Here is a 21,300-nt window from a genome sequence, read left to right on the forward strand (position 1 = left end):
AATAATTTGAAATGTGGTGCTAGAGAAGAATGTTGAAAATGAAGTGGACTAATAAGGTAAGGAAAGAAGAGAGTGTCTTCAGAATTAACGAAGAATGGAATGTGTTGAAACTTGTGACAAGAAGAAGGGACAGGGTGATAAGACATGTGTTAAGACATCAGAGAATAAATTACGTGGTACCTTAATACGGCGAGGTGTACAGAGTAAAAACTGTAGAAGAAGAGAGAGATTGTACTATTTTTCATCAAATACACTAAAGAGCCAAAGAAACTGGTACGCCTACCTAATATCGTGTAGGCCCCCGCGAGCAAAAAGAGCCTCCTCAACACGTCGTGGCATATTCTCGACTAATGTCTGAAGTAGTGCTGGAGGGAAATGACACCGTGAATCCTGCAGTGTTGTCCATACACCCGTAAGAGTACGCAGGGATGGAGATCTCTTCTAAATAGCATGTTGCAAGGCGTCCCCGATATGCTGAACAGTGTTCATGTCTGGGGAATTTGGTGGGCAGCAGAATTGTTTAAACTCAGAAGAGTGCTCCTGGAGACACTCTGAAGCTATTCTTGGACGTGTGGGGTGTCGTATTGTCCTGCTGGAATTTCCCAAGTCCGTCGGAATGCACAATGGACGTGAATGGCTGCTTGTGATCAGACAGGATGCTTACGTATGTGCCACCTGTCAGAGTCGTATCTACACGTATGAGGAGCCCCGTATCACTCGAACTGCACATGCTCCACACCATTACAGAGCCTCCACTACCTGGAACCTGCTGAGTGCAGGATCCATGGATTCATGAGGTTGTCTCCCTACCTGTACACGTCCATCTCCTCGATACAATTTGAAACGAGACTCGTCCGACCATGGAACATGTTTCCAGTCATCAAAAGTCCAATGTCGCTGTTGAAGGGCCCAGGCGAGGAATAAAGCTTTGGAAGCTGAATGCATTTGCGGAAGGTTCTGTCACGCTGAACTACTCTCTTCAGTCGTCGTTGGTCCAATTCTTGCACGATCTTTCCCAGCCGCAGCGATGTTGGAGATATGATGTTGTACCCTATTCCTGATATTCACGGTACACTCGTGAAATGGTCCTACGGGAAAACCCCACTTCATCGCTACATCGGAGATGCTGTGTCCCATCGCTCGTGCGCCGATTATAACACCACGTTAGAACTCACTTAAATCTTGCCATTGTAGCATCAGCAACCGATCTAACAATTTCGCCAGACACTTGTCTTATATAGGCGTTACCAACCGCAGCGCCGTATTCTGCCTGTTTACATCTCTGTATTTGAAACGCATGCCTCTAACAGTTTCTTTGCTTCTTCAGTGTAATTGAAGGAATAGGTTATAAGTTCTACTCTGAGATAAAGAGGTTGGCACAGGAGAGGAATTCTTGAAGAGCTGCATCAAACCAGTGGAAAGCCTGAAAAGACCTAACGTGGAAAGCTGAGCTCACTCATTCTTCTAATCCTGCTTCTAACTGAGTTCGACATGTGTGCAGTATAAATGTGTTCTGCATTGCATGTACTGCAAAAAATCTAAAGTGATTGGTTTTTTTAAACAGATAAAATTAAATGTTGCTTCATGAACAGCTGTTGCAGGCTGGTGGTGGAGTGACACGACCCCTGACTCTGACAGCCATGATACCCTTCCTGCTGTACCAGACTGGCATGTTCTGCGTCTTCGGGCAGTTGGTAACCGACCAGGTAATTGTCACATTTACTTCCCACACTATGCCAGCTATCTCCAAAACCACAATGGGGATGTTGTTTTTCAATCAACTATTCTTATATTTATACTTACGAATCATTTGATGGATGTAACAGCTGTCAGTGTGATCGTAGGTGCCATGGAATAGAAAGCGTAAGTAAATTAAATGTATTAGTACCTTGAAATGGTTTATTTTGTGATCTACACATAGTTTCCAATGTTGTATTGTCTTCAATCTTACTGACTACTGCTGACTATTCTGGTTTACTATACTTAACTTTGTGTTAAACAGATGTATCGCAAGCAAATGGCAACAGACAAAATAAACAATTTTTATTTATTTATTTACACGTCAAGTTGCGTAGGACCAAATTGAGGAAAGTGGGTGGTGGAAGCTATTTAAGAGAGACTGCTGTAATCTGAGATTTTGTGCATACGGTGGGATGGTTATAAAACTGTAAGCATTCTCATATTTGAAGCTGGCTACCAGGCCATTAGAACAGTCAAGAGGGGAGATTCAGTGAGTGGAGCATAGTACGACTTGTTTCTACAAAGTGAACGTGGTTTTTTTCTGCTAATTTGACTTCCGTACCAAGGCTTGGTGGAAAGTTATTGTGATTCTCCAAGGTCATGGAATGTGTCAGTACATGAAATTACAACATGAAAATAATAACAGATCAAAATAAAATGTTTATAAACCCATAAAAGTCAATCCATAAGTTTAAGTAAACGCAATCTACAATGCAACAAGAATTGGCTTAATTTTCCAATGAACCCCTCGACAGAATAGAAGAAGTGAGCCCTGAGGAAACTCTTCAGTTTCGATTAGAAAGCGCGTGGATTACTGCTAAGATTTTTGAATTCGAGTGGTAGCTTACTGAAAGTGGATGCAGCAGTATATTGCACATCTTTCTGCTCAAGAGTTAAGGAAGTCCGATTCAAATGCAGGTTTGATTTCTGCCGAGTATTAAGTGAGTGAAAGCTGCTTACTCTTGCAAATAAGCTAATATTGTTAACGAGAAATGACAGTAAGGAATGAATATATTGAGATGCCAATGTCAAAATATACTTACTCGTGAACAGGAGGCGACAAGAGGTTTGTGAACTTACACCACCCGTTTCCGAGCCAAACATATCCTCCTAGAATGAGAAGAGTTACCCTAAAATATAAAACCATACGACATAAGCGAATGAAAATAAGCAAAGTAGACTCATTTTCGTGTCAAACGATCACTTACTTCAGATACAGTTCGAATAGTAAAAATGGCAGCATTAAGTCTTTGAACAAAGTCCTGAACGTGGGCTTTCAACGACAGTTTACTATCTATCTCAACAACTAGAAATTTGAACTGTTCAGTTTCACTAATCATATGCCCATTCTGTGAAATTAAAACCTCAGGTTTTGTTGAATTGTGTGTTAGAAACTGTAAAAACTGAGTCTTACTGTGATTTAACATTAGTTTATTTTCTACAAGCCATGAACTGAGGTCATGTACTGCACTATTTGAAATCGAGTCAATGTTGCACACAACATCCCTTACTACCAAGCTAGTGTCATCAACATACATAAATATTTTAGAGTTACCCGTAATACTAGAGGGCATATCATTTATATAAATAAGGAACAGGAGTGACCCCAACACTGATCCCTGGGGCACCCCACACTTGACAGTACCCGACTCAGATCCCACATCACAGACGTTATCAACATTGTGAATAGTGACCTTTTGCTGCCTGTTGCTAAAGTAAGAGGTGAACGAATTGTGAGCTATTCCCCGCATTCTGTAATGGTCCAACTTCTGGAGCAATATTTTCTGATCAAAACAATCAAATGCCTAAGTTAAATAAAAAAATACGCCAGGCAGTCCAAACTTTTTGTTTAGCCCATCCAGTACCTCACAGGGAAAAGAGAATATAGCATTTTCAGTTGTTAAATGACTCCTAAAGCCGAACTGTACATTTGATATCAAATTGTATGATATAAAATGATCAATTATCCTTACATACACAGCCTTCTCAATAACTTTTGCAAACACTGATGGCATAGAAATAGGTCTAAAATTGTCTTCATTATCCCTTTCTCCCTTTTTATAAAGTGGCTTTGCTACTGAGTACTTAAATCGCTCAGGAAACTGACGATTCTTAAAGGAAAAATTACAAATATGGGTAAATGTAGGGCTAACATGTGCAGCACAGTACTTCAATGTTCTGCTAGACACTCCATCATAATCACAAGAGTCCTTAGTCTTCAGCGATTTAATTATTGACTCAATCTCCCACTTGTCTGTATCACAGAGGAGTATTTCAGACATCAATCTCGGAAAGGCATTTGCCAAGAAAGTTATATGATTTCCTGAAGAAACTAAATTTTTATTTAATTCACCAGCAATGTTCAGAAAATGATTGTTAAGTACTGTACATATATCTGATTTATCAGTAACAGAAATATTTTTATTACGAACCGACTATATCGTCGATCTTGTGCTGCTGACCAGACACTTCCTTCACAACTGACCATATGGTTTTATTTTTATCCTCTGAATTAGCTATTATATTCGCATACCACATACTTTTTGTCTTCATAATAACATTTTCAAGCATCTTACAATACTGTTTGTAATGGGCTACTGTAGTTTGATTGTGATTACTTTCATTTTGATATAATTCCCGCTTTGTTCTACATGATATCCTTACGCCACTAGTCAGCCACCCCTGCTGCCTATTACTGCCAGCACCCCGCGTAGAACGTTCTAATCGAAAACAACTCTCAAAGAGCTTGAGAAATGTGTTAAGGAAAGCTTATATTTATCATCTATGTTGAGTACAATCGCGTTTAATGTTAAACTTTGTGCACAATGGTGTGAAAGGCCATTCACTTTTTTACTAAAAGAATGTCCATCTAGTAATGAAGAATGAATAAATATATTGTCTAGGGCTGTGTTACTGTTCCCCTGCACTAGCTGGAACAAACACAGACTGCAACAGATCATATGAATTTAGGAGATCTACAAACATCCTTTTTCTTGCACCATCATATACAAAATCTATATTGAAGTCACCACATATAACTACTTTCTGGTAGTTTCTACAAAGTAAATCAAGAACCCTCTCTAGCTTGAGCAGAAATGCTCTGAATTCAGAGTTAGCAGATCTATAAACAACAACAATTAGAAGTTTAGCTTCACTAAATTCAACTGCCCCTGCACAACACAGTGCCGTGATACATCTATGGACTCGAATGGAATATTGTTTTTTACGTTGTTTTTCGGTATTACAATTCCCAAGTCGCTGGTCTTGAAGTGCCTAATCTCGATGCTGCTGTAGAACTGGGCCGCGACCAATCGGCGTGGCGCTTATGTCCTCTTCGCATAGAGGCCGCTGCCATCGCGTTGTCGTCCTGGACAGGGGCCGGTCAGCATGCGATTGGCTGACCTTCACAGCCCCCCTGGCTCTCTCGTTTCCGACTGGCGTACCGGTGCTTGACGTTACGCTGTAACAGTTTCCAACTGTACCAACAGTGGAATTGCATATCATCTAGGACATATCGTGAGTCACGGGTGTGAACATAATCGTACTGAGTCGGCCGTCTGATGTTTGACAATTCCAGCACGCGCCGTCGTGCCTGTGAGTCAGACCAGCGAATGGGTGCACCTCAGGAAGTTTACCACTTTCTAATAAGCAGAACGCTAGTCTGCGGTGCTTGCAAATTTTCGTGGACGTTGCAGAACACTACAGCTCCCGCAGCATTCCACTCCTCGCCACTGCATGCCATTTTCTGCTGCCACCCTAATAAAAGTGAAAGGGTAAAGTATTGCTATACCAGTGAAGGGTTGTTAAATGATATTCACAGCTTTCTGTTCTCTGTGACCCATAGTTTGTGGTGTACCTGGTCGAAGTTGATTCCATTTGAATATTATCCGGTCTCACAGTGGACTCATGTAAACAAAGTCTGACTGCGTTGTAAAAGGGATTAATTCAGGGGAGAACTAATGAAGTTTCCACCCCAATGAATGCTTTGCCAATGAAGCACCATCCCTTTCCTGATTTATTTTTATCTTTTTTTTTTGTAAAATTTGTCAGCTTGATTACAGTAATAAAAAGATGAATAAAAACTACTCATTACTTTTGTAAATTTAAATGCACCACTGTTCTGATGCATACTCTCCAACCATTCACTGTTTTTATTTTATTGTGGTGATATATGGGTACACCAGTACCCCAGATTGCAGTCGTACTATATTAGTTAATTTGATGATTAATTTGAGTTCTGAAAGTGACCGCAGATGTAGACAGCCAAAGTGCCATGCGTAAATTCACTAGTTTCATGTACAAAAATTAAGGGTGTAGCTCACAATTTGAAGGTAATATTTTATTTATGTAAAGATAATAACATTTAACATCACCTGCAATGTTACTATCGACTACAGACGCTGTAAGAGGCTACCATCAATCTTTGATCTTTTCGATCAAATGATACATTACACAATTTTTTATGAAAGCTAAGAAATAAAAATTTAGAGCAATTTTCCATGCTGTTGACGTTCCTGTAGTACAGAGTTGGCTGGAATACACGAGTGACAAAGCAACTCGTCTATCAACGAAGAAAATAATGGATCTCCAACATATCTTCATGAGTTTCACTGATGTTTTAGTGTTAAGTGGGTTGAGATATAACGAATAAAAAAGATATCGACTATCTGCCACACCTTGAGGTAGTCCAGTTCAACGGCGACAAGGAGGCCCTAGAGTTTCAAAATGACAGAACACGAAACTTGCCTCTAAATGAAGATCGTGTATTGCCTGCTGGATGAAAATTTCCACAGCGCAATGGTCGTTTGAGAGTAAAATATTAAAAATAGAATGTACATCTTTTTGTTTGTCAAAAGAAAACAGCTGTTTCTGTTCATTTCATGTAAATTATAAGTAAAGTATGAGTGTAATTCCCGACGTACTTTATTGTTAACTAAAACTTTGTGAATTTTATCTGTACTGCATGTGTAAAGGAATTCACATTTAAATGCTCTATGTAAATTTGTGTACTTTTGTCTACAATGGTTTCAATGTAGCATGCGACCCAGTGTACACAATTGTGTACAATGTATATTTTGGAAACAGGTATATTTGTATAAATCTTGCTTCTACAATGAGTCGTAAGGTACTTAAGAGTATTAGAGCAAACAAAAATTTTCCTTCCTTCAGAAACAATTTAAGTTTGAAAGGAATAAGCCAAGTTTGTAAGGGATCCAACAAAATATTTTTAAGTCAATTGAGAAATACACACAATGATACTGACGATAGGATGGTGATTTCATTGAAGTCAGTGAAAATACCCTGACGGAAAAAATTGCAACAACAAAAAATAATTGACAGAATAATGAAATATCAGGAAAAAATTTGTCTAGGTAACATACGTAAGTGATTAGCATTGCAAGATCACAGGTTAATGTAAGAGTGAGAAAAGCCAATGCAAATGTGAAATGATGGTTCGTTAATAATAGGTGTACCTGTTTCATGCCCTTGCGCTTGGTCGGTCAATACAGGGACGGTTACTGCTGTTGGTGAGTGACGCTGGAGTTGTCGTCCGATGATGTCCAATCGATTGGAGACAGATCTAGCGATCGAGCAGGTCAAGGCAACTTGTAGACACTCTGTAGAGCATGCTAGGTTACAGCAGCGGTATGTGGGTGAGTGTTATCCTTTTGGAAAACACCCGCTAGAATACTGTTCATAAACGGTTGCAAACCAGGTCGAATCATCAGAATGACGTACAGTTTTGCAGTCGAGGTCCGTGGGATAACCACAGATAACCACGAGAGTCCTCCTACTGTCATACGCTCCTGTTGTCGTACGAAATAGCACCCCAAACCATAACTCAAGATGTAGATCCAGTGTGTGTACATGTAGACAGGTTCGTTGAAGACCTTCAACAGACCTTCTCCTAACCAACACACAGTCATCATTGGCATCGAGGCAGAACCATTTTTATCAGGAAACATCACCATGTCCTCCACAGAGCTGTCGGTTGACGCCGCTGAAGTTTCAAGTGGCTGTGGTTTGGGGTCAGCAGAATGCACGCTACAAAGCATCTGGCTCAGAGCTGTCCTCGAAGTAACAGATTTGCAACAGTTCGTTGTATCACTGTGATACCAACTGCTGTTCGAATTGCTGCTGCAGATGCAGTACGATGCGTCAGAGCCTGTTGTGTACATAGTTCCGCGTAGTCAGCGCGTACACAACTTTCCCACTAGAGCGCGCCCCCCTAAGCACAACAGCGCAGGCGCAGCGCTCGTCCATCTCCGCACTACGAGATGGAGCTGTCTTAGAGACGGACCAAATTCTGCTTCCGCCGATCCGTGTATTAATATGTCTCGCAGCCAATGAGATTGCTGCTAGCGTAGAACCTTTCCTCCTCGCGGATCACACTCGCACAGTGATACCTGAAAGCTCGAGGTATTATAACGAGTGTACAGACCTCCGACCATCTCCGGCGGTAATTCGGTTGAATACCGCCCTTCGATTTGTGCTGTTCTGGTACCAATCGAAGTGCTAGGTGTTGCAGGTTCCAGCCAGCCAGCCAGCCCGTCGGCGTGCAGCAGTCCAGCCAGCAGCCAGCAGCCAGCGGTGGTCCTCGCCAGCGGCGGTCCTCGCCAGCAGCCAGCAGCCAGCAGCGGTCCTCGCCAGCAGCCAGCAGCGGTCCTCGCCAGCAGCGGTCCTCGCCAGCAGCGGTCCTCGCCAGCAGCCAGCAGCGGTCTCCGCCAGCAGCGTCCCCACCAGCAGCATGCAGCGGTCCTCGCCTGCGCCGGCCCCAGCCAGCAGCCAGCAGCCAGCATCCAGCATCCAGCATCCAGCAGCCAGCAGCAGTCCTCGCCACCAGCGGTCACAGCCAGCGGTGGTCTTCGCTGCCCCCGCCGCCAGCAGCAGCAGCAGCGGAGGCGTCCCCTCCAGCCAGCCAGCCGGGTCGCCCGCCCCCCCCCCCCCCCAGCGGCAGCAGAGTGGGGCTTCGGCCCCTGTCTCCTTCGTCATTGTCTGTCCCTTTCTCCTCTGTGTCTCTCGTCGCCCTGCCCGTCTCTCGTTTGCTCCTTTATCTAGTACTGTGTTTTTTTCCCCCTTATCATAATGTCAACCCCCACCACCTCTTCTACAGCCACCACCACTGCCATTATATACACCTCCCCCTCCGCTGCAGCCACCACTATCACGTGGTGTGCCGCTTCACTTCCCCCTCAGTCCATCCCCCCACTCCTCACTCTCTCCTCTCCCTCCCTATTTGTCGCCCCGTCCGCAGCTCCTCCCTCCCGCACCTCCTCTGATCCCTTCCCTCCGCTCCCTCCCCCTGCTCCTTCCGTTTCTGTGGCCCCCGCCAGGGTGGTTGCCCGGCGGGCTACGGCCCACGCTCCACTCTCCCCTTCACCTTCATCGTCATCGTCATCGTCATCGTCTTCACCATCGCCTTCGCCATCGCCCTCACCATCTCCGGCGCCAACTCCAGTCCCGGGACCTGCCACTCCCCGCCACATTCCAGTTGTTCCCATCCCCCACACCTCCTCCACCGCCGTCAAGCGCCCCAGCGGCACCCCTGCCTCCTCTGCTCCCAAAAAGGCTCCGCCTCGTCCCCCTTCCCCCACCCCTGATGCCATGGATGTCTCCCCGCCCGTCCCTGCCCCCTCCTCCTCCTCTACCCCCTCCTCATACCGCTACCTCCTCTCCCGTCCGGATCCCTCCCTCCTTGAAGCCCGGAACCTCACCCTCTTCCTTCGCCAGAATTGTCCTGGTGCCCCCATCTCCCTCCTCACTCCTCGCCATGATTCGGTACTCATCTCCTCTCCCAGCCCTACCCTCCACACAGACCCCCTTTCCCACATCCCTGTCACCCACTTTGGCCCTCATGCCTCTCTCACCCCTGCTCCTTCGCCACCTCCCTCCCGCCAACCCCAACCTCTGCGTCGCCCGCCGACCCTCACCGCCGTGATCACTCGGCTCAGTCCAGTGATCACTGAGGAGGAGGTGTTGGCGGAGCTTCAGGCCCATCCCCATCTGGAGGTGCATGCGGTTCGCCGCATCCATAACGCTGCCGGCCCCACCCGCCTTATGCGGGTTTTTTCTGAGCACGCCCCCTCCATAGACCGTCTCCTGAAGGAGGGTGCCCTCCTTTTTAACCAGCGTTATAAAGTTGACCCCTCCCGTTCCCCTCCTCAATCCCTCCGCTGCCAAAGGTGCTTGCGGTATAATGCGCACCCAACATCTGAGTGCCGCGAGGCCCCCACCTGCCCGCACTGTAGGCAAGCCCACTTTTTACGGCAGTGCCCCAATCTCCAGTCCCCCCCCCCTCCTGTAATACCTGTAACCTCCCTCATCCCACCTACTCCCAGAAGTGTAAGGCCCGACCCCCTCCTTCCACTCCTGAACTCACCGTTCCTGTCCGCCCTCTGGACGCCCCCACCCCTCCCGGCAACTCCCTTTGCCCACCCCCTACCGCTCAGGACATCATCAGATTCCTCACCATTGTCCTGCAGAATGTTCATCCTTTTCAGCGCCCACACACCCTCCAACAGATCTCCCTCGCCGCCCGTTCCGTTTTCCACCTCAAAATGTACGCCACCTACTCGAACAACCAGGCCCATTTCACCTTCTCCCGTCTTGACACCCTCGTTTAAATCTCTGTCATGGCATGGCAGCACCGTATCCTTTTCAACAACATCCGCTCCCTTCCCGCCAACAAGAATCTCTTCCTACACACCCTTGCCACCCACCGCGTGGACGCCTTCCTCCTTAATGAAACCTTCCTCCAACCCCACCACACCGTCCACACTTCACCCTACCTCCTCCACGGCTCCGATAATCCCCTCCCAATTGCGCGTGGCGGAGTTTCCATTGGGCACCATCGCCAGATCCCCGTTCGGCTCCAACCTCTTCTTCCCGACCCCACCGAACACCTGATCCTTAGTCTCTTCTTCCCCGGCCTTACCGTTACCTGCGCCACCATCTATGTCCGCCCCAACGCCCCTATTCCCTTCGACTTCCTCTCCCACGTCGACCGTACCTTCTCCTCCTACGTGATCGCCGCCGACCTCAACATCCATAGTCGTTCCGCTGCCCAGTTACGGAGGTGGCATCGGTTCCTCTCCTCCCTTCAAGGCGACCTCATTCCCATCCCCCAGCACACCCGCCCTGAATCCGACTCCACTCCCGATGTTATCCTCTCTTCCTCCAACCTCCTTGGCCGCATAACGGTGGATGTCCTGGAGCCTATTGGTAGCGACCATCTCCCTGTCCTCCTCACCCTTTCAGACGGTCGTCGACCCCGCCCCGACCCCCGTCATGACCCTCCCCCTAAGTATGTCCATGATTATTCCCGTGCCAACTGGAATGCCTACCGGGATACCCTCTCCGCCCGGGTCGATGGCCACCCCTTCACCTACCATCACCCTGACGATGTCACCCATGCCGCCTCCTTTCTCCAGCAGACCTTGTCTGAGGGCGTGGAGGCCCACGTCCCTACTGTCGCCGTCCACCCTCACCGTCCTACCTTACCCCCACAGGCTGTCCTCCTCCTCCGTGAATCCCGTCGTCTCTACCGTGCCTTCCTCCGCATGCATGACCCGGACACACTACGATGCCACCGGCAACTCCAGCGACACATTCGACTGGCGACAGACATGCACCCGTTTAAATGCTACCCTACCAATCAACTCGTCCAAGTTCTGGTCGGCCTTCCGTCGCCTTACCGGAACTAAACCCTCCCCCTATTATCCTCTTCTCCATGATGATCACCCTTTCCCTGACTCCCTTAGTAAGGCCAATCACTTTGCCTCCTACCTCTCCGCTTAGTAATGAACTCTCACCTTTGATTTTTTCTATTTTACTAAGCAGCATTGATGAGAAAATAGACTTTTTACGGAAAGCGATTACCCAAAGACATCAGAAAAAAAAATTGATTTACTCATAGCTAAACAACAAAATAAGCTTTCAGAAAAGGTCAACCATATACATCAATTTTATCCCAGGACAATGAATCTTACAGATATTCAGTTCACAAAGTCCGAAATGTCGCTACTTGACAAAGGCTTAAAATATAACCTAACTCCCCCACTAAGTAATACCAACGTTAAACACATAATTGCTGATCTTATAGCAACAAGCAAAATATCGAAAATAAATAAACCTGAAGCATGTAAGATAGCCCTAAAAACGAAGGACTTAATTTTAAAAGAGAAAAATAAACTACATAAAAAACTGAAGATAAAACACTTAAAAATATCAATAATAAACTACTAGCAGAGAAAGCAATTGTGGTAAAGGCCGATAAAGGAAATACCCTTGTAATTATTAAAGAAGACGATTATATATTTAAAACACTCTCATTTTTTAATGAAAATGGGATCGTTGAAGTAACTAAAGACCCCACTCCAAAGTTCCAATTAAAGATTAAGAAACTAGTCGAAGAAAATAATCACCTCTTGACCCCTGAGGAAAAAAAAATATGATGAAAAATATGAATCCCCAAATACCTAAATTAAGATCACAGATTAAACTGCATAGAAAGAGACATCTATACGACCTATTGTCAACTACAGAAGTAGTCCTTCATATAAACTAAATATGAAACTTAATAAAATTTTGAAAGCATTCTATACATATGACAACAACTTCAGTATCAAAAACAGTTATGAACTAACACAACAAATCCACAATATAGACATTTCAACTTGTGCAAATTTCGCCTCATTAGATATTAAAAATTTATATACAAATATACCAATTACTGAGACGATTAATATAATTAGGGATAACTTAATACAATACAAAAATATGACTAAAGACGAAATAATCGAACTTATAGAACTACTTGAATGCACTTTAGATTACAATTATTTCTCGTTTAATACTAAAATCTATCGTCAGAAAGATGGCTTAGCAATGGGAAATTCTTTGGCTGGGACAGTAGCAGACATTTTCGTAAACCACATTGAGACGCAATTCCTGAAAAATAACCCTGATATCGCAAATAAAATCATATATTACAAGCGATATGTAGACGATACATTATTACTTTATAATGGTTCAAAAGACGAAATTGAAAAACTTGATATAAAATTAAACTCTATGCATCCAAAGTTACAATTTACAGTTGAGCATGAAAACCGAAAATCTATTAACTACCTAGATCTCACTATAACTAATAACAATGGGAAACATTTATTCACCATATACAGGAAACCTACAACCACTGATGTTGTTATTAATGCTACATCATGTCATCCTGACAAGTATAAAAAAGCATTTTTTAAGTCTATGATACACCGAATACTAAAATTACCGCTAGAAGCTAATGAGATCAAATAGGAAATGACCATCTTAAAACAAATTGCAAAAACCAACTCTTTCGACATACGACAGGTAGATATCATTTTTAATAAAGTACAACAATCACAAAGTACTCCACTAATAAGCAATCCAAAATATATGAAGATGACATATATGGGAAACATATCAGATAGAATCACTAATTTATTCAAAAATTCAGGAATAACAATAGCATTTACAACTGACAATACTTTACAACAAAAATTAAGACATACCGTAAATAAAGATAATGGAAAATCTACCAGATCAGGAGTGTACAAGATCCAATGTAGAGACTGTGAGAAAATATATATCGGCCAAACAGGTCGAAATTTTGCAGTAAGGTACAAAGAACATACGTCAGGTACCTCTCGAACAAAGTCTGTTTTTGGTCATCATATAACATTCAATAATCATGCTGAGGGGACAGTACAACAGAATTTACAAGTTCTTCATTATGCAAATAAAGGCTTACTTATGAATATCCTAGAAGAAATCGAGATATATGCTCATTTGAAAACCAAATCATCAATGCTGCTCAATGAACAATTAGATTTTCGCGAAAAATATTATTACGACCTTATTGACGAAATTTTATAATAAAAGCATCTACTCTTTTGTTTTTTAAAAATATAAGATTAGTTATACCCATGGCAAAAGCAATGTATGTAAAATATGCTGCATCAGCAGTCTCATCAGTTATTCAGATATACATAATGTGGAACGTACTATTGGCTGCTAACCTAATGCTATAAAGAACATTGCCATAAAAACTACAGTGAAAACAAGACGATTCTACAGCATCCAACAAAGATACAATTTGTGATGTAGGCGACTTGGTATAATCGATATATACCACAACGCCAAGGATTTTTACATCTTTGATGTAACTGGCACTGTAATAGTATTAAGGTTGTCCATAGAGGGCACAGCTATCACACATCACTGTTTTTATCCAAAATATAAATAAGTTGTAGACATAACTACTATCTGTTAATCAGATATTTAAATGAATCAATTTTATGTTATTAGTGTATTTCCTACTTTTATACTTTGACGATGGCGTCATATTATGAACGCTGATTGGCAGTTATGAAGTAGTGTGACAGGAAGTAGGCGGAGCCTCTGCATACTTAAGCTCGTGCTCAGCACTCATAACCATCAGTTGACTGCACAGCAGCAAGGAGAGCTCCACCTACCAACCCAAAGGAGCCAATGGGTAGAATTAATTTTATTTTATTTTGTTAAAATTTTGACATCATTAGACTTTGTCATTTATTTAGAGATTGGTATCTAGTATTTCTTAAAATTTATTCACAGGTCTGATGATGGTTTAATAGAAAAAACCGAAACCGGTTACTCATGAAAACAGACATAACGTGATCAAGACTGAACTTTAATCAAAATTCTACAATGTAGTTCTGTCCACCGGTTACTGCCCTGACCTGTGGAAAACCTCCCGTATCCTCATGTTCCTTAAACCCGGCACACCGCCGTCCGCCGTCTCCTCCTACCGTCCCATCAGCCTTACCTCAGTCTTCAGCAAGGTCCTGGAATCTATCCTCACCCGACGCATCCACCAGCATCTCCGCCAGCACCGCCTCCTTCCCGTTACCCAGTGTGGCTTTCGGCCGTCCTTCTCTTCCGACGACCTTCTCCTTCACCTCACTCATCTCCTTTCCGAACAGCTTAATTCCCGTCGCTCCGCAATCTTCCTCTCCCTGGACCTCGAACGTGCCTATGACCGCGTATGGCATTCCGGTCTCCTCTTCAAGCTCCAAACCTTCGCCCTTCCCATTAACTACGTCCGTCTGATCGGCTCCTTTCTCTCCCGCCGTCCCTCCTATGTCACCATCCATAACACAGATTCCTACACCTTTTTCCCCTCCGCCGGTGTGCCCCAAGGCTCCGTCCTCTCCCCCCTTCTGTACCTTTTGTACACGGCGGACATGCCGCCGCCGTCACCCCCCATCCACCTTCTCCAGTTTGCCGATGACACCGCCTTCCTTGCCCTTGCCCCCACCCTGCAGCGCTCCCAACACCTTCTCCAATCCCATCTTGACTGGTTCACCGCTTGGTGCAACCAGTGGTTGCTCAAGGTCAATCCCTCCAAAACCCAGGCGATCATTGTAGGTAAAACCACCCCTTCCTTCCGCCTCCTTGATTTCTACATCACCATCTATGGCCGTCCTCTCGCCCTCACTCCCACCCTTAAGTACCTTGCCGTCACCCTCGACCGTCGCCTCTCCTGGACTCCCCACCTCCGGACAATCCAAACCAAGGCACGCTCCCGAGTCAGTCTCCTCAAGCTCCTCTCCAGCCGTACGTGGGGTCTGGACCCCTCCACCATCCTCCACACCTATAAATCCCTCATCCGCCCTATCCTTTGTTATGTCCATCCGGCTTGGATCTCCGCCCCCCCTACCTTTTATAACTCCCTCCAAATCCTTGAACGCCATGCTCTCCGCCTCGCCTATCGCATCCGTCTCCCCTCCCCTACGTGGCTCCTGTACGATCTCATCCCCTTCCCCCACCTCCTTCTTTTCCTTGAAAGGATACGGATCCTGTACACCTCCCATAAACTCGATCCTCCTCACCCGCTCATCTCCCCGATTCTCTCTCACCCCCGCCTGCTGCCGCACCTGTATTCCCACGTCCCACCCGGTCTCCATCTCTCCACCCTCCTTACCCTCTCCCAAGGTGGCTTCCGCCAGCTCCCCCTCCCTGATGATGTCTTCCTCCCCTCCATCTACCCCTCCTATCAACTTTGACCCTGCCCCACCCCCCACTTCCGGTGTCCTTTCCTTTAGGCACCCTCCCTCCCTTCTCTTCCCTTCCCTTCTCTTTCCTTTTCCCCCGTCCCCTCCCTCCACCCCTCATCCTCCGGGCTTCCCCTCCCCCTTCCTCCCTCCCCCCCTTTCTCCCCTGCCCGTGGCATCTCTGATCTCCCCTCTGGCTCTCCCACTCCCCTTCCTCCTCCTCCTCTCTTGGCAGGTCCCCGGACTCGCACACGCATAGTGAACATTCGCGCGCCGGAGATCATCGCCATCAGTGTTTCGTGTGTGTGCTTCGTTTTGTGTTTCGCGTTCTTTCGCAGTTACAACTCCACTGTTCACATGTGCCGTAGCCGTCCTCCTTATTTTGTGCGCCGTGTCAACAAGTGTTAGTGTTTTTATCGTCCAGCGTGAACGGCTTCGTGTTTATTGTTTTTTGTATCTCCATTTTTTGCCCGCCGTCTTTTTTTGTATTGTCTGTATCATCTGTTTGTCATGTTAGTGTTCCACTTAAGGCTGAAGAGCAGCATAAAAAATGCTGCTGGCAGCCCGCCTGTATAGGTGATTAAAATAACAATAAAGCAAAAAAAAAAAAAAAGACCTCCGATTAGCCAGTCTGCATCAGTCTGAATTAGTCTGTAGTCAAGTTTCAGTGTGCGCCTAATAAGATTATCATATTCCTGTACATAGCCATGAAGAGAAATGTATAGACACTTTGTCAAGTATCACAGATGTGTGAGACTGAGATTAACGTACCAAGACCAAAGGAACTTCAGATTGTCAATTGTAAACAGCATCCAGAATCAAGTTACGTAATGTCTATGTTATTTATTATTTTAATAAATGTGTGTGAAAATTAATCAAGTTCTGTTTAAAGTTGGTCACCGTCAATCTGCTACTCTAAGCGTGCAAGTGGCATTTCTATCGTCTGACCTAACGGTAGAAGATAAACACGCCACGGTAAGACCACGACACATATTGCTGACACTCGCATACTTCGTTAGAGCTACAAGTCAAATAATCTGATGGTGTGTGTAGCGAAGGTCTTACAATACACACACCACAGAGCCGTACACCGAACACGAGATAGTCTTCCCTCTCTGTACTGCCATGTGTCCGTCTGGAGCCCAGTCCTGTTGTTACCGCACATTCTCGTGACCATCGCTGCCAGCAATCATGTCCAGTGGCTACATTCCTTCCAAATCTTTCTGCAGTATCGCAGAAGGATCATCGAGTTTCTCGTAGCCTCGTTACACGACCTTCCTCAAACTTAGAGAGATGTTGGTAATGGTGTTTTTGTCGCCTTAAAGGCGGTCTTGATAACATCAGCTTACCACCTCCTGTCTCAAAGGTAACCAATGCTCACGACCTTCGCAGCGTTTATTCAAATAAACTTGATTTGCATTCTTATAGTGGCGCTACTAGCGCCGCTCTTATGTAACTGGCGTTAATGCCTACCAACATTCGTTCATGTGGCACAACTCTTTCTTGGTGTCACGATTTTTTTTCCGTTAGTGTATACTGTGAATACACTAGAAACATAACACCAATTTTTCAGCAACGAAAACTATTCCGCTAGATATTTACGAACTGCAATAAATAAGCTTGTGGACAGCAGAAATTCACAAGCACGTGATTCCAAGAGCTGATTTGAAGTTACAGGTTAATTTTAAGAAACCCAAGAATCATCAGTTTTCCACATTTTCTCCACAGAAAAAAGCTGCTTGTTTATCTGATTCCTTCTCAACTTATTGATTCCTGTATTCATGTGGTGCTCAGGCAGACACATTACCTTACCTTCGTTTCGACTTTTTAATTTGCGTAAATAGACACGTGATTCACTAACGTTGTGTTTTCAATATTTTTGTGCTGTTTTCCTGTAGTCTAATACTTTTTTTTCTTTTTGGTACTTGACAATGCATTTATTATATTCCCACCGAAAAGCAGTATTGCCACAGAACGAATGAGAGTCCCACTTGTCGTCAGCAGCAACGTCCTCAGTTCCTGGATAACTCGCATTACGGATTTATCCATCCAGGTTTATCATACTTGCAGAATGTCAATGAATCCCATTTTGTGCATGAGGTTACTTTCTTATATTTTTTATCTTTGTCAGCCTGTTTCCGTTCCCCCAATTTTACACTACTGACCATTAAAATAGCTACACCAAGAAGAAATGCAGATCATAAACGGATATTCATTGGACAATTATATTATACTAGAACTGACATGTGATTCCATTTTCACGCAATTTGGGTGCATGGATCCTGAGGAATCAGTACCCAGAACAACCATCTCTGGCCGTAATGACGGCCTTGATACGCCTGGGCATTGAGTCAAACAGAACTTGGATGGCGTGTACAGGTACAGCTGCCCATGCAGCTTCAACGCGCCACCACAGTTCACCAGGTGTAGTCACTGGCGTATTGTGACTGCCCAGTTGCTCGGCCACCATTGAGCAGACGTTTTCAGTTGGTGAGAGATCTGGAGAATGTGCTGGCCAGGGCAGCAGTAGAACATTTTCTGTGTCCAGAAAGGCCCGTACAGGACCTGCAAATGCGGTCGTGCATTATCCTGCTGAAATGTAGGGTTTCGGAGGGATCGAATGAAGGGTAGAGCCACGGGTCGTAGCACATCTGAAATGTAACGTCTACTGTTCAAAATGTCGTCAATGCGAACAAGAGATGACCGAGACGTCTAACCAAGGGCACCCCATGCCATCGCGCCATGGTGCTGCAAACGTCGTCGAACTGTTTGTGCAGATGGTTGTTGTCTTGCAAACGTTCCCATCTGTTGACTCAGCGATCAAGACGTGGCTGCACGATCCGTTACAAACATGCGGATAAGATGCCTGTCATCTCGACTGCTAGTGATACGAGGTCGTTGGGATCCAGCACGGCGTTCCGTATTACCCTCCTGAACCCACCGATTCAATATTCTGCTAACAGTCATTGGATCTCGACCAACGCGAGCAGCAATGCAGCGGTATGGTAAACCGCAATCGTGATAGGCTACAATCCGACCTTTATCAAATTCAGAAACGTGATGGTACGTATTTCTCCTCCTTACATGAGGCATCACAACAACGTTTCACAAGGCAACGCCGGTCAACTGCTGTTTGTGTATGAGAAATCGGTTGGAAACTTTCCTCATGTCAGCACGTTGTAGGTGTCGCCACCGTCACCAACCTTGAATGAATGCTCTGAACAGCGAATCATTTGCATATCACACCATCTTCTTCCTGTCGGTTAAATTTCGCGTCTGTAGCACGTCATCTGCGTGGTGTAGCAATTTTAATGGCCAGTAGTGTAAATCGCTGCTACTCTTTATTCATATGACTGTTAAAGTTCATCCACATATTCGTCAAACAAACATTGGGAAGGACAGATGACCTAAACAGTGCCGCTGTCCTGCTGGAACATGGCAAACGTGTGACTTTGTCACGGAACAGCATCCCTTTTGCGAGGGATAGTCACATAGTTTTAATTATCACATCGCAATAATAGTCACGTAGCTTTTTTTATTATTGCAAATACGTTCCTTGTAGTCTTGATATACCAAACCAAAGTCCATTCGCTAAGCGTGTATAACGAGGTCTGCTGTAAACACACTCATGGAACGGAGGAATATAGATGTCAGGTGATTAATATAATAGCCACACATATATTTTCTGCTCCGGATTCTCCGTCAACGCATCCGTTCCTGTTTCAGAGCGAGAAATTGATGATCTCCGCATTCAGCTGTGGATGGAACGAGAGTGACGCCCGTTTTAGACGCAGCCTGCTGATCTTCATGGCGATGGTGAATCGACCTCTGGAGATCACTGTCGGGAAAACCTGCAAACTCTCCAGAGAAATGTTCCTGCAGGTCCGTAAGGATGTATCCTTCTTCTAAAATAAATATAAAGAATTGTATACTGTGTAACAGCCACTTTTCCGCATAGATTGAATGTCGTTTTCTTCTACTTTGGACAATTGTTAGATGTTGCTTGTCAGATGACCGAAGGTACACAGACACCTTGCTTTCATATAATTCATACGTCTCGATGTGCTATGAATCCACTACCATTAGCGCAGATAAACATTTGCGTTTGAGCTCGAGCGGTAATCTGCAATTAGCTTGCAAAGAGGGCACGGCGGGACTCCGGTTAAGTGGTGGCGCTACGTGGGAATGTGGGTCGGCCGGGTAGCTAGCCGAGACAGTCCGCCCGTTTGCGATTAGTACTATGTCTGGATGGCGCAACGGCTAATGCAGTTGCCTAGCGAGCAGGAGATCCCTGATTCGAGTCATGGTCCGACAGACATTTTCACTCATTGCCGCTGATTCAGCATAAAGTCCTGATGCAACTGATACTATCTACATCTACATTTATACTCCACAAGCCACCCAACGGTGTGTGGCGGAGGGCACTTAACGTGCCACTGTCATTACCTCCCTTTCCTGTTCCACTCGCGTATGGTTCGCGGGAAGAACGACTGCCGGAAAGCCTCCGTGCGCGCTCGAATCTCTCTAATTTTACATTCGTGATCTCCTCGGGAGGTATAAGTAGGGCGAATCAATATATTCGATACCTCATCCAGAAACTCACCCTCTCGAAACCTGGACAGCAAGCTACACCGCGATCCAGAGCGCCTCTCTTGCAGAGTCTGCCACTTGAGTTTGCTAAACATCTCCGTAACGCTATCACGCTTACCAAATAACGCTGTGACGAAACGCGCCGTTCTTCTTTGGATCTTCTCTATCTCCTCTGTCAACCCGACCTACAAAACTACACGCTTGAGGTCCTCGTCACTGTGGATCTATGAAACGAAATGTATATCTATCTGCGTGTGTATATAACCTATCATATGACATTTCGAGAAGAACTGTGGCGTTGTAGAATTAGGGTTTCCTTAGGGTCTCAAGTTCCTTGATGATGAAGTGGGGACTGACGGCCTTTGCCCTCTGATTACATTCTCTCGTTTTTCTGTTACGTGTGCTTACTCGGGGTGTTAAAAAAGTCTCCGCAGTGCCGTATGATTGTTAGCCCCGCGTGCCGTATGATTGTTCGTCTGCCTGAGTTTTTCAAGGAAACAATAAACGCACAACGATATTGCAGTGATATTCTTTACCCATTCATAGGAGAACTTGTGTTAAGTGAAATACTGAAACGTTATTTTCAACGAGATGGTGCAACCACGCATATAGCTCGCGTTTCAATATCACTGCTTGCTGATGTTTTTGGCGATGGCATAATTTCACAGGGACTTTGGCCTCCACGATCGCCTGATGTAACATCACCTGACTTTTTCTTCTGGGGTGCAGCGAAAGCAACTGCCTATAAAAACCGTCGAAAATCCATCGATGAATTGAAAACTGCAAATCCACTTTCACTGCTTCTGTTACAGAAGAAATGTTGTAGCTTGTGTTTGGTAACATGATTAGACGAATTGAATTGTGTATTGAACAACAGGGGGGACGCTTTCAACGTTTA

General features: G+C 45.0%; 1 protein-coding gene across 3 annotated transcripts in view; it reads left to right on the forward strand.

Annotated features, from left to right (window-relative positions):
• The first annotated feature begins 1,615 nt into the window (after window positions 1-1,615).
• Window positions 1,616-21,300, forward strand: part of LOC126196476 (putative odorant receptor 19b) — a 175,626-nt gene continuing 155,941 nt past the window's right edge. For 2 of the 3 annotated variants that reach the window (XM_049934570.1, XM_049934568.1), the window contains exon 1: window positions 1,624-1,706. In XM_049934570.1, the coding sequence (XP_049790527.1) occupies window positions 1,641-1,706 (66 nt within the window). In that variant the 5' untranslated portion in view covers window positions 1,624-1,640. Of the gene's footprint in view, window positions 1,707-19,538; window positions 19,695-21,300 lie in introns of all 3 variants that reach the window. The other variant, XM_049934569.1, reaches the window with a different exon arrangement.

Source organism: Schistocerca nitens, chromosome 1, assembly GCF_023898315.1.
Source record: "Schistocerca nitens isolate TAMUIC-IGC-003100 chromosome 1, iqSchNite1.1, whole genome shotgun sequence".
NCBI lineage: Eukaryota > Metazoa > Arthropoda > Insecta > Orthoptera > Acrididae > Schistocerca > Schistocerca nitens.